Raw genomic sequence first — 14379 nt, forward strand, 5'->3', positions numbered from 1 at the left:
AAGGCTTAACTACATTCACTTTTTGATTTCAAAAAGTGAAAAAGTGAAAAATACACACATACTACTAGCGACATCTTCACTCGAAAATGAGTATCAAAATTGTGTTTGAAACTTTAAGATTATCTGTCATTTGTGAAAAAAAATGTGCAGTTATTTGTTTTCGTCTTGCGGTCATGATGGGAGTACTACTGATTTTTGTTTTATTTCTTAAGATTCTATTATTTTATTTTCTAATTTCTTATAAACATGTGGAAAGAAACTCAACATTCAACTGTCTACATTCAATTCCATTGTTGAAGGAGAAAAGAAAAGTTAAATTTTGCAAATTTAATCTTAAAGTTTCAAACACAATTTTGATACTCGTTTTCGTATGAAGATGTCGCTAGTAGTATATGTGTATTTTTCACTTTTTGAAATCAAAAAGTGAATGTAGTTAAGCCTTTAAACGTTTGAAAGTGGCCGTATCGATTTTTTTTTCGATTTTTTAAAAATCAAATGTCGAACCTTGTTTTATTTTTTTTTTTCTAATTTTTCGATAAAACTTTAGTAATTTTACATTTATATTCGTTCAACAATCTTGTCAGAATTCATTCAAGACTCTTATCTTAAAAGTGCATTGCGTATATATCGAAATATTTACATTTCAATCCAACCATGTCAAAAAAATTTTCGTTTAGTTTTTCTATGAGAGCCTTTTTCAAATTTGGAAAATTTAAATTTTTGCTTTGTGTCAAACAGTGTGATCAACAAACTTTTGCGAGTCAACGCGTTGACACTGCAAGGTAAATGTCACGTTGACACACCTGTGCGTCAACGTAATTTGGGACAATATTGAGGCAATAGTGTCAATCGTGTGATAGTCAATGTTTAATGCATTGACGCTGTGAACGTTGACGATGAGATGAAAGAGAGAATATGGATTTTTTCTTGACGTCAGAGAGTCAAGGCGTTGACTGATTTCGTTGACCATGTAATCATAGCTTAACAATTTCAGTGTCGAATCTGCTTCATCAGAAAAACATAGTTAATCCCAGCAATTGAAATTGTATCATCTGGAACAGATAGTGAAGTGTAAAGGCTTAACTACATTCACTTTTTGATTTCAAAAAGTGAAAAAGTGAAAAATACACACATACTACTAGCGACATCTTCACTCGAAAATGAGTATCAAAATTGTGTTTGAAACTTTAAGATTATCTGTCATTTGTGAAAAAAAAAATGTGCAGTTATTTGTTTTCGTCTTGCGGTCATGATGGGAGTACTACTGATTTTTGTTTTATTTCTTAAGATTCTATTATTTTATTTTCTAATTTCTTATAAACATGTGGAAAGAAACTCAACATTCAACTGTCTACATTCAATTCCATTGTTCACCTAGTTCATCGCTGGGAAAGAAAACAACAACCAAACAAAGAGTCCCCGATTTTCCGAGAAATATCACGAAATGGTACTTTCCAACTTTAATTTGGTTTTGTTATTGCGCTATACATTCAAACAAGAATATTGGAATAAACACATTGCTGAGTGATGGTGCTGGTCCAGATAATGCTTTAAGGATTATCAGTTGTTTTAGGAAATTGTGATTGGTAGTGTTTTGCGGCGCCCGAGAGAAAAATAAATCTTTTCATGGAGACCGTCGGTAGAAAAGCAACAAAACAAAAAAGGAACTAAAGTGAAATAAACAATGTTATGTATCCTTTTGTGGCCAAACAAAAATTTGTTGTATTTATTTTGAAAGCTTTCAAAAGTGGTTCATTTATTATAACTACTGCTGATTTTATCAAGTTATGTGGCTTGTGGCAGGATTACAGATTCCAAAGCTATAGAAATGATATTATTTTTACATCAAATCACAAAGGAAAACCTCATGAAAGATTATGTTGGATTGGTGGAGTTTGTTTCGAATTTATAAATTTTTGTTAAAAATATTTTTTTGTTTACAACAAATCATCTGTCAAAAAAAGGCATGTTCATTGAAAATTATTCTGTACAACGCCATCTAGCAATCATTTTCTTAAGATGTCGGTTTACATGTGTCGGTGTTTTCAAAAAGTTAAAAATGTTTTCACTCACGTTTGTTTTTCTGAGATGAAAGATAGAATTTTGCAGTGTGTTGGTGAAAGACAAAACATTTTTTCACTTTTGTACTTTTTGAAGTTGAACGTAGTTAAGCCTTAAATTTTCTAAACATGGGAAGACAGAACTCGTTTGTATCTTTTTTTTTAATAATAACGTTGCCAGTACAGATGTTGCAATAATTGAAAATGAACTCAATGAGCCGCAAACGACGAGAGGAGCAACTAAAGGTAATATTTTGACTAAAAAAATAGATTAACTGACTTCATTATTTTTTGTGTTCAAGACTTGGAGGCAAACCAAATGAAGAGGAAAACAGGGCCCTATTTCACCAACTTACAAATTTGTAATTACAAGTAATTTTCACAATATTTGTGAAAAAATCGTGAAATTCTGTTTCACCAGTTTCTTGTGATCACAAAATTGTACTTGTAATCTACAATTTTAAATTTGTGAAAAAATCCATTTTCTGTTTCACCAAAACTTGTATTTTACAAGTAACAAATTTGTGAGCTTTCAAGTTTCTTGTGGGTTTCTGTTTCACCAAAAAAAAAAGTTACAAGTTTCTATTTATTTGTGAAAATTTTCTACAAGAGTCAAGACGTATGTCATTTTTGTTACAAGTTTGTAAAAACCGTATTTACCGTGATTAAAGTGTTTAAAATGGCTTTACGCCGAAGGCCATTATTATTATTTTAACAAAAGCAATATATATTATTATTATTCAAGGTTGTAAAAAAACATTTGAAATTAAAAAAAAAATCATTTTGCAAGTAAAAAAATTTCTTAATAAAAAAAAAATTGCATTAAAAAATTTTTTATATATTTTGCAGTTGCAATTACATTTTTTTTAATGCAATTTTTTTTTTGCAATAAATATTTTTTTAAGGCGATTTTTTATTTGAAATAAATGTTTTTTTTTTTTTTGAATTTGTAATGGAAAACAAATGCTTTAAAAATTGGTATAGCATTTGTGTTTCAAATCGAATGAAAATATCACAAAATATCTGTTTAAAAAATTTTCCTGATTGCTTTAACCTGCCTCTTAAGTAAATTAATTAATAAATAATTAAATTATTTTATTAATTTTCCTCACTATTTACAATTTTATTATTTTACCCTTTGTTTTACTTCTATAAGTACATGGATGTCATTATAAAATAATAAATATAAAAATAATCCAGCAATACAAAAATCTTAATATATATTTACAATTTTGTTTGGCATTTAAAAAATGTTCTTATTTGATTTAACTACTAAGATATGACAGTATTAGTTATTTGACAATTTTTCGTTTAAAATAGGGTTGCTTAAGTTTTAAAAATGGCAATCCTATTTTTTCATACTCAATATCAACTTAGTTTTCATTTGAAACCAATTTTAACCTCTGTCGTTACGAGTTAAGTAACTCAACGGTCACCGCTTAGACTTTAAAGAGCTTTACAAGTTTGTGAGATATACTTGTTGCTAACAAGAAAAAAATATATTTGGTGAAACGGTAATTCTACAAACTTGTGATTTTCAAAAGTTAGTTGTAATTTTTTTTCTCGATAATCACAAATTTGTGAATTACTTATTTGTACTTTGTGAAACAGAATTCCATTGTACAAATTTGTACTTGTGATCTACAAGTTACAAATTTGTGCTTGTAACTTGTAGTTGGTGAAATAGGGCCCAGATCATCCCACCATCAAAACCAAATAAACAGACAAAACAGAAGTCTCCATTTTCGATTGAGATAGATGCAGAAGAACCTTCTCCAAAGCCAGTTCCAAAAAGAGCCCAATTACATAATGATGATGAAAACTCAACCGATACAACGCACACCCCATCACTTCAAAAGGACAAACAAGCAACCGAATTGGTGAAACACTTGGCAATCGGTATGTTTTCGCTGACTATAATGGACAGTTATGTCATTCAATGCCGAGATCGGGCAAGAGACAATGCTAAAGTTGTAGTTAAAATCATTTGAAGCAATGAGATCATGTAGGCCGAGAATATTTAATAAAGTCTGAGAGAAAGTAATCAAGTTATTGTATTTTTCTTTTTAGGCACAAAACTGGATAAGAGAATTGGAAATTCTTAAGAAGAAGGAAATGAACCTCTTCAACAATCCAAATGCTCTGAGCATCGCAATCCCCTCGTCGAGATGTTGGAAATTTGTAAAGCAACACCAAAAACAAATGAACAAATTTATTGTATTGTAAGGTTTTATTTCGGGTTCACAATAAAACTTATATAATTTCCACTTATATTTCCATTCAAATAAGAACACACTTTATTTTAACTCAATTTACTTTTATTATTCGCTCACACAAACACACTTTTAAATCACTTTATTTGCTACTAACAATTCGCAACACTTTATTACACTTTGTACTGTACTCTTTCACTTTCAAGATTAAACTGTCTCCGGTCGGTGTCTACGCTGCTCTTTTATACCGGAATCTCAAGACTCGAGAACGTCCTCGAATGCTCTCGTCCCTGCCTCTCGAAACTTCCTTTCCAGGAGGGGCACTTCATACTTCCAGTCTAGTGGGATATTTTGAGATGTGTTCAGTGGGATATTTTGGGATGTGTTCAGAGGGTAGTTTCTAAAGGTCCGTTCACATTTCTACCTTTGCAGTAGTAGGTAGTGTGTTCAGACTTTTATCTTAAAAGTAGTTCAGTAATTCATCGTTACATTGCCCCCCTCTTAGGATTGTTCGTCCCGAACAACTCCATTGCTTCTTTCACCATTATAACGATGTAAACGGTCACAATGAACTACCTTTAGTTTGCTTCTTACCCCTCTTTGTATACGGTAAACCACGTCGTTAATTCTGGTTATTACTATGTAAGGGCCTTCCCAGTTTTGTTGTAGCTTCGGTGATAGTCCCTTTTGTCGGTGGGGATTGTAAGACCACACAAGTTCTCCTTCTTGAAACTCTGTTGCTGTCGCTCGTGCGTCATATCTTGTTTTCATCCTGTCACTAGACGCTTTTATATTTGTCCGTTGGTGAATGTCAGCCAGTGTTCCTTTCAGGTTATCTACGTACTCATCCAATTGATGTGGCTCGTTTGGAACACTTCCAAATTTTATCTCACTTGGCAGGCGTATTGTTGAGCCAAATAGGACTTCCGATGGTGTATGTCCAGTAGAACTATGTGTTGCACTTCTATAAGCCATCAAGAATAATGGAATATGTCGGTCCCAGTCTCGTTGATTATCATTGACTACTTTTGACAGGTGTTCCTTAAGTGTCCTGTTAAATCGCTCAACCATCCCATCAGATTTTGGATGAAGCGGTGTTGTTCGCGTCTTCTTGATGCCAAGGAGTGAGCAAATCTCTTGAAAGATCTTAGATTCGAAGTTCCTTCCTTGGTCGGAATGAAGTTCCATGGGTACTCCGAACCTGCTCACCCAATGAAAGACGATCTTATCCACAACTGTTTTGGTTTCCTGGTTTGGAATGGCAAATACCTCAGGCCATTTGCTGAAGTAGTCCATCATTACAAGGATGTACCGATTTCCGTTGTTGGTTTCGGGAAAAGGACCTGCTACGTCTATTGCAATTCTCCCAAAAAATGAACCCACGTTGTACACGCTGCATCTTGCTTTGGATTTTTCTAGCTGGTCCTTTGCTAGCGGCACAAGTATCACACTTTCGGCACCACTTTTCAACGTCTTCTCTCATACGTAACCAGTAGAATTGCTGGCGTAGTTTTTCCAGCATCTTGTTGATGCCTAAATGGCCTCCAGAAGTTCCACCGTGCATCTCTCGGAGAACATCATTTACCTTTGACTGAGGTACGACTAGCTGCATTACATAGGAATTACCATCTGCGGATTCCCACTTACGCCTGAGTAGCCCTTCTTGCACATGAAGTGAGTCCCATTGTGCCCAATATGCTTTTAGAATGGGGCTTTGGTCGGAGATGTCGGCCAATTCTGGTTTCTCTTGATGTTCCTTCCATGCAAGGATGGGTTCGATGTCCGAATCTTCCTGTTGGGCCATTCTGAGTTCTTCATTACTCCAGCCGCAAATGGGATCAGCTCTCGTTCTTCTAACAGCGACAACTTCCTTTTCTTCTAGTCGTGTGCAATGCTTGCAGTCTTGCTTGCACGGGCGCCGAGATAATGCGTCTGCATTTGAATGCAGCTTTCCTCTCCGATGTTGAATCTGACATTGATACGTCTGAAGTATCTCGATCCATCTTGCTACTTGACCCTCTGGATTTTTGAAGTTCAAAAGCCAATTTAGTGCACCATGATCTGTGCGAAGAAGGAACTTCTGTCCATAGATGTACTTATAAAAGTGCTTTGTTGCCGATACTAGAGCTAGAAGTTCCCTTTGGTCACGCAATAGTTTCTTTCTTGTTTCGAGAGTACCTTGCTGAAATAGGTAACGACCTTTTCTTCTCCGTCATGAACTTGCGATAAAACAGCACCAACTCAAACATTACTTGCATCTGCGTCAATGATGAATTGTTTGCCGGGAGTTGGATAGGCCAACACAGGAGCTTCACATAATCGCAGCTTCAGTTCCTGAAAACTTTTCTCACACTCACCTGACCATTCAAAGGGTTTACCCTTCTCCGTAAGTTGGTGCAAGCTTTTAGCGATTCTCGCAAAATCCTTCACGAATCGTCGATAGTACGTTGCCAGACCCAGGAAACTCCGAAGTTGATGCTTGTCCTGAGGGGTCGGCCAATTTTTCACAGTGTCAACTTTTTCAGGATCAGTCAGTATTTTACCTCGGTCTTGAAAAGTGCACATTTCTTTGGATTCGACTTAAGATGTGCTTCTCGTAGCCTTTGGAAAACAGCCTTAAGGTTTTCACAATGGTCATCAAATGTTTTCCCGTAAACGATGACATCATCCAAATAGACTAGGCAAGATTTCCAGGTTAATCCATTCAAAACACACTCCATCAAGCGCTCAAAAGTAGCTAGGGCATTACATAGCCCAAACGGCATGACATTAAACTGCCACAGACCATTTCCTATGGAAAAAGCCGTCTTCTCCCGATCTTCTGGATGGATTTCTACCTGCCAGTAGCCACTCTTCAAATCCAAAGTCGAAAACCATTGTGCTCCTTCCATTGCATCTAGAGTATCACTGATTCTTGGCAGTGGGTAGCTGTCTTTCTTCGTCACATCATTCAGCCTGCGATAGTCGACACAAAATCGAGTGTTTCCATCCTTCTTGTTCTTTAAACTTTAGAACCTTGTATTTTAAATGAGAAAAAACACTTATACTTTCTTATTAATATTGATTACAATTTTATTTGAATAAGATGACTTATATTTTCTTATTAATATTGGTTACAATTTTATTTGACTAAGATGTTCACTTGAAAGTGGTTGGACAGCGAGTGCCCATTATGCCGATCATTCAAAGGTACTTTGCCAAAAATGACAAGTCAGCATAATGAACACTCAGCGCGTGAGACTAAACATTGAACTTTTATTAAATGATCTTATTTCGTCTGGTCTCACGCAGAAGTAGGAGTTGGGTGGAAATATGATATGGTAGGAAAGGTAAAAATGGGTGATAGAATACAAAAAAATAAGTAGGTATACATAATTATACTTAAAAAGAACACTCAGTGGGAACTAGTAAGAAATCATTTCCCATCGTGTCAGCAACAATGCAATGTAATAATACTATTGGTCATATGGTTACTTAAAATGTTTACTTAACATACTCCCCCCCTTTGAGGGATCTAATCCCTCAAAAAAAAAAAAAAAAATTAAAATTGTGTGTCTATTTCAAAACGAGGAGCGCTTCTTCTAGGAAGTGGTTTGGGTTTTCTTTTTTTAATAAAATAAAAAATGATGAATCCAATCATTGTAAGGAATGATATGAAGCTCATGCTATAATGATGGTAATCGTGCGTATTTATAGAATTTACCCAGGTATCATTATCTAGGTCCTTATCAACTTCACTAATTTTGCTTTTTAAATCTTCTATCTCTTTAAAATTAGTCTCATTGCTCGAGGATGTTATGATGTTCATATTTTTCATCGGTATTTTACCTTTAATTGACTCAGAAATTTTAATAGAGGGAACAAATGAGTTTTTTAAGGTGTTATTGCTAAAGACTCGACCATTTATCACTATGTATGGAAGTTTTAAAATACATGGTATCAAAAATTCTATAAAACCACTGTCACTTAGGGTTAGACTTTTTGTTATTCCTTCACATACCAATAAACCAGTTACAGCCTCCTTAAGAGCAAATATCCAAGTATTGGAACTTCTTAGGCTTACCCATCGATCTTGAGAGATGGATCTCGTTAAACAACAGTGACTTAAAGCACTACTCAAATGATTCAGAAGCGAGACTTCACAACTTATACCGCTGTCTCGATGAATCATTGTTGGTAGTTGTTGGTTACAGACAAAATTTTTCGTTGAGAGGAAATGGCATGATGATAGCTGATTTTCTGTTAATTCAAAATACCTATCTCTTGTTGCAGTGACTGCTAAATAAGGGGATGATAATTCTATTATGAAACTTGAATCATTTTGAAATAGAGGAAACTGAACTAAATTAAAAAGCTGAAATTCTTGGTTATCAACCAAAGGGATCATCATTTCAAATACTATTGAGTCATTAAGACTTCGTCCTTTAATAGATGACTTATAAATAAATAAATATAAATATCTAATACAGATGCTGTCGGAATGTTAAGATGGGACGGAATGTTGTTCCGAATAATTTGGAGCTGTTTAATAAATTGTGACGGCGAAATAAAATGAGGATTCATTTTGACATTATTAAGACTAAGAAGAACGTCAAGTAATGTGTCTTGCACTCTTTCGAGGTTTGAAATTGACAAAATCAAATATGAAGTTAATGCAGAAAAGCGCTGACTGACATCGATTATTTCTTGATGCTTTTCAATGCTGTTTAAGGATTTTTCAAACATGGTTTTAAAACCTTGATATTGCTGACTGAGTTGCAGAAGATTTACGGTTGAATCTGCGATTGAGCTCTGCTTTTTAAGGAGATGCACGAGATGCTGTTCATCTTGGTTGACCAAAGAGATTTGGTGCTGTATGTCCTTAGCATCATCTTGATCCAATACCCCAAATAAGCTATGTGCCACGTTTCCTATAAAATCGAAAGGAGATCTAGCAATTCTTATCCTTTTATTGTAAGAAGTATGCTAATTATGAATGAGGTCATTGTTTGATTCGATTGCTATAACTCTTTGTTTGAGAGCTGTTACTGTAGGCAAACAATACGGATTAATTTTCAATTCATCTAAACAAATATTATCCATTCTCTGTAAATAAGATTTCACTTCTCCTAGCTCTAGCCAATATGATGATAAATTATAAAATATATAAATGTTCCAAAAACAATCACGGTGCTCGAACTACCTATATCTTCAAAATAAATCCCTGTGGGATGGTCAAATTGGGTTATTCTTATTGGTTCGGTATCTGAAGAGGCAGCTAATGGAAACAATAGCAACATGAAGCATAATAATGATGTTAAAGAGTTACGGAGGTATCTCCCACTTCTTAATTTCATCAGGGGTTGTTTTTTTATTGGGATTTGTGCAGCATCCTTTTGCTGCTCTTTATGGTCAATCGGTAGGGGACAAAGATTTTGAACAGCTCGTTGATATGTGCCGGTTTCAGTCTTAACATATGCCACTCGTACTAATCCGTCTGTTCCCTTGACAACTTCGATTACACGTCCGAGCTTCCATTTCATTGGAGGCTGGTGTGCATCTTTTAAAACAACCATTGTTCCAGGTTCTAGATTTTTGGATTCCACCTTCCACTTTAATTTCTGTTGAAGAAGATGGAGGTATTCATTTGACCATCTTTGCCAAAAATGCTGTTGTATATGCTGAATCTGACGAAATTTGTCTAATCTTGAGATGTTATGATCAGTTATGTCAGGTTCTGGAAGCGATGTCAACGGAGCACCAATTAAAAAATGACCGGGAGTCAATGCCTGCATGTCATTAGGATCTGAGGAGTTAGGTGTAAGTGGGCGTGAATTCAAGATAGATTCAATTTGAATCACAACTGTGGAAAGCTCTTCATAAGTTAAAGACGCTTCTCCTAAATATTTTAACAACAATGTTTTTGCGGATTTAACAGCGGTCTCCCAAAGGCCTCCGAAATGGGGAGAACGTGGTGGAATGTGTTTCCAGTTAATTCCCATTTTTAAACAATTTGAATTAATCGATGATTGAGTTTCAGACGAATCAAGAAAATCTTTTAAATCTTTTAATTGGTTTCTTGCCCCTACAAAGTTTGTGGCATTGTCACAGAATATAGTATGGCATACACCTCGTCTTCCTACAAATCGTTTCAAGCAGTTAATAAATGATTCAGTAGTAAGGTTGCATACAACTTCAATATGAATAGCTTTTGTTGAAAAGCATACAAATACTGCAAGATACGATTTTGTTGGAGTTTTCCCTCGAATATTATAATGTGTTCGTATTGGCCCACAAAAGTCCACCCCTGAATAATAGAATGGGCGAGAAGGTACGATTCTTTCCTTAGGTAGATTACCCATTAATTGATCTATGGATCTGGGTTTCGCACGGAAACATTGGATGCATTTAGAAAGTACCTTTTGTGTTTCTCTTCCTACACTCAAAATCCAAAATTGTTGCCGAGAGATAGATACAAGTGTTCTATGGGAAACGTGTAGATGTTTTTTATGTAAGTGATCTAAGAGTAATGCGGTAACTATATTATTTTTTGGGAGTAATATATGATTTTTTGCTTGGGAAGGAATTTCAGCATTTTTAAGTCTTCCACCCACATGTATTAACATTGTTGTTTTATCAAAATATGGGCTTAACGACATTATGCTAGAGGTATTGCGGAGAGGTCTCCCTGCCTGAAGTGCCTTATACTCTTCGGGAAAAACACTTAATTGAACAATCCTCCATAACAAATGCGTTCCTTTCTGGATTTCTTCCGCGGTTAAAGAACCAGTTCTTCTGTTTCCTTTGCAACGAAAATTAAAATTCTTCATGAATCTATAGCAATGTGCAAAAATTTTCTGCAGTGTAAAAAACGAGTTTTTATGGTTGATTGAATTTATTATATCATTTTGGATTGACATATTTAGCACTGTCTTTGGCCTTCGATGCCCAGAGATTTCTTCTGGAATCGAATACTCCATTTGTATACTTGAAGTTTGCCTTAAAAACTCAGGGCCATTGAACCAAATGGTTGATCTTACAAGATTGCGCATTCCTAACCTACGCGATATAAGATCTGCTGGATTTAATACTCCCTTTACATAATTTCAATGATTCAAATCTGATTTAGATTGGATTTTTGCTACACGATTTGCTATATATGTCTCCCAACTATAGGAAGGTGCCTTTACCCATGTTAAAACCGTTGTAGAGTCGGTGTAATAACTGACTGATGTGATCGTCCTACTGATTATTGGAAGGATTTTTTGCACTAATTCCACCATTAGGACAGCCGCCTGAACCTCTAACCGAGCTATAGTTGTCGCCTTTAAGGGAACGACACGAGATTTTGAACATAACAATTGAACAAAAACTTTCCCTTCATTATCAATAGATTTTAAGTAAATGCATGCGGCATATGCGCTTTCACTACTATCGGAAAATGCATGCACTTCTAATTTCATAGCTGAGTCTATTAAGATAAGGCGTGGGATATTAATGTCATGCAAAGAAAAAAAATCTGATAAATAGTTTACCCACTTATAAGCCTGTTCTTGAGGCAGATCCTCATCCCACAATATCTTAGATTTCCAAAGTTCTTGTAGAAATATTTTTCCTAGTAATATAACTGGGCCTATCAATCCCAAGGGATCGAAGAATTTTCCCAAGTCGGCAAGAACGCGGCGTTTGGTAATCTTTAAATCATTGGGTGCTTTGTACTTGTAGCAAAATTTGAATGTGTCTTCAATTGGGTCCCAAACCAAACCAAGGGTTTTAATGACCTCCGACTGATAGATTGTTAACATTCTTTCTCGATCTTCCATTGGAATATTTTCTAGAATACGTGGATCATTTGAAAAAAATTTGGTTAAATTAAAATTTCCTTGACTTAATAATTTTATTGTTTCATTGAGAAGCAACTTGGCTTCCTCAAGAGAATCTGCTCCTGTTAGGCAGTCATCCACATAGATATTTTTGGTAATAATTTTTGATGCATTGGGATATATATGTTGAAAATCATCTGCTAATTTGACCAAACATCTTGTAGATAAATAAGAGGCAGACGCCATTCCATACGTAACTGTGTTGAGCTGGTATGTTCTTAATGTGCTCTTAGGATCTGGCCTCCATAAAATGTGCTGATATGCTCTATCCTTTGGATGAATGAGTATTTGACGATACATTTTGCTAATATCGCCAGTGAATACATATTTATGTAATCTGAAATTGGCTATAACTGAAAATAAATCTGATTGGACTGTTGGACCAACCATGAGGGTGTCATTAAGTGAATACCCAGATGTCGTCTTTGCAGAAGCATCGAAAACCACCCTGAGCTTTGTTGATGAGCTCTCGGGTTTAATTACACAATGGTGTGGAAGAAAATAATTTGACTTTGGTATGTCAAGCTCTTGAATTGCAGTCATATGACCTAGACGCTCATATTCCTCCATGAAGTTTGTGTAACTTTCTTTGAGGTCTGCATTTTTTTCTAGTTTTCTTTCTAATGAATAAAAACGCTTCTTTGCAATTTCTTTTGAACCTCCTAATGTTTGGTTTGGGTCTTTCTTAAAAGGAAGTCGTACTATGTACTGACCCTGACGTGTTGTTTCAACGTTATCATTAAAATGTTTTTCACATTTAAATTCTTCTTCGCTGTAGACCTACGATTCAACTTCAAAATTTTCACTTTCCCACAGTGATCGGACCATTTTATCTAGTGTTCTCAGACTAGGTTTTGACACTGAATGACAATGAGAATTTTGGGAAGAATCTACAGAGCTTCCTGCTAAAACCCATCCTAATCTAGTATTCCGCAATAGAGGAAGATTGTTTGAGATTTTAAATTCTCCTGGCAAAAGAAGCTCGAAGAATAACTCTGCTCCAATTAACAAGTCTATGCGGTTGGAACTAATTGTGTTAGGGTCAGCAAGAAGAATATTGGAGGGCAATTGCAAAGTTTGCATATCCAGAGATGCAGTTGCCATATAATCACTTATTTTTGGCATTATACTGGTCTCAATAATTCTTTTATATGATGAAGTTCTGGATTCTAAAAGAACATTTATTACGAAATTGGCCTGACTTTCCCTGCCTCCAATTCCGCTAATCGGAATGTCCTTTCTTCGCTTTATGTTCTCTAACTGCTGGGCTAGGGATGTTGTAATAAAATGTAATTGAGATCCCGAGTCTAACATAGCACGACAAGGAATACGCGTTCCTTTTGAACTCACGACGTTCACAATCGCCGTGGCGAGATATATCTCGCGACCCTTTAATACGACCCCTAGAGAATTGTTATTATGGGACCCTGAAGGAAACTCACCCACCCGACCAATAATATTATCACACTTACCGGATGCTGGGTTTTTTACGTTGACATCTTTTTTATTTGGATAGTGTAGTAAAGTGTTGTGTTTCCCGTTGCAAACCTTGCATCTACGTTGTTGTTGACACGATGGGAAACGATGTCCTTGCAAACAGTTGGTGCAAAGTTGAAGCTTCCGCACCTGCTGATTGCGATCCTCAACTGAAAGATTAATAAATTTTTTACAATTAAAGATCTTATGATTATTAGTTTTACAATATGGACAATTTGAAACTTCCCTATTTTCAGATGCGGTGGTTACCGCTTTCTTCCTTTCATCTGGTTTCACCGTCTCCAGGGCTTGGAACCTGCATTCGACAAATTCCAGTAATTGGGTTAGAGTTGGTGTTATTCTTGGTGCTTGTAGGGATTCCTCGAAAAGCATTCGGGTGTCTTTGTCCATTTTTTCCAGCAATAGATGTACAACTAATGGGTCCCATCCACTGGTGTCATAGCCGAGATTGTTGATGGCTTGAATGACTTCCTTTGTTGTATCATGCAGCCTCTTGAGACTTCTGACAGTGTCTACGATGGTATTTGATTGGAACAATCGGCTTAACTGAGCGGATAACAGCAACCGCTTGTTGTTGAACCTGTCAACTAGAGTGTTCCAAGCCAATTCATAATTGTCATCAGTGGCATGGAAATGTTGAATGAGGTTTTGGGCATCTCCAGTAAGATTTGTCTTTAAAAAGTATAATTTTTGAGCCGGTGCAATTGGTTGGTTGTGCACCATTTGTTTGTATAGATCGAAGAACTG

The 14379-nt window shown here is 35.6% G+C and overlaps 1 protein-coding gene across 1 annotated transcript; it reads right to left on the reverse strand.

The window, feature by feature from the left end:
• Positions 1–1474: 1474 nt before the first annotated feature.
• On the reverse strand, positions 1475–10254 carry LOC129907795 (uncharacterized). Its single transcript, XM_055984172.1, has 2 exons — positions 9597–10254; positions 1475–1548 (listed from the first exon to the last, which is right to left on the reverse strand). Exons 1-2 carry the CDS (start codon positions 10252–10254, stop codon positions 1475–1477), a joined length of 732 nt encoding a protein of 243 aa, XP_055840147.1.
• Between the last annotated feature and the right edge of the window lie 4125 nt (positions 10255–14379).

The sequence above is a fragment of the Episyrphus balteatus genome, chromosome 1 (genome assembly GCF_945859705.1).
Source record: "Episyrphus balteatus chromosome 1, idEpiBalt1.1, whole genome shotgun sequence".
Classification (NCBI taxonomy): domain Eukaryota; kingdom Metazoa; phylum Arthropoda; class Insecta; order Diptera; family Syrphidae; genus Episyrphus; species Episyrphus balteatus.

Coding starts and splice junctions, on each gene's coding strand:
- LOC129907795 (XM_055984172.1), bottom strand. CDS start 10,254: ATGGGAATTAACTGGAAACACATTCCACCACGTTCTCCCCATTTCGGA. Junction 1,549..9,596: donor ACCCCTGATGAAATTAAGAA/GTGGGAGATACC, acceptor TAATCCTTAAAG/CATTATCTGGACCAGCACCA.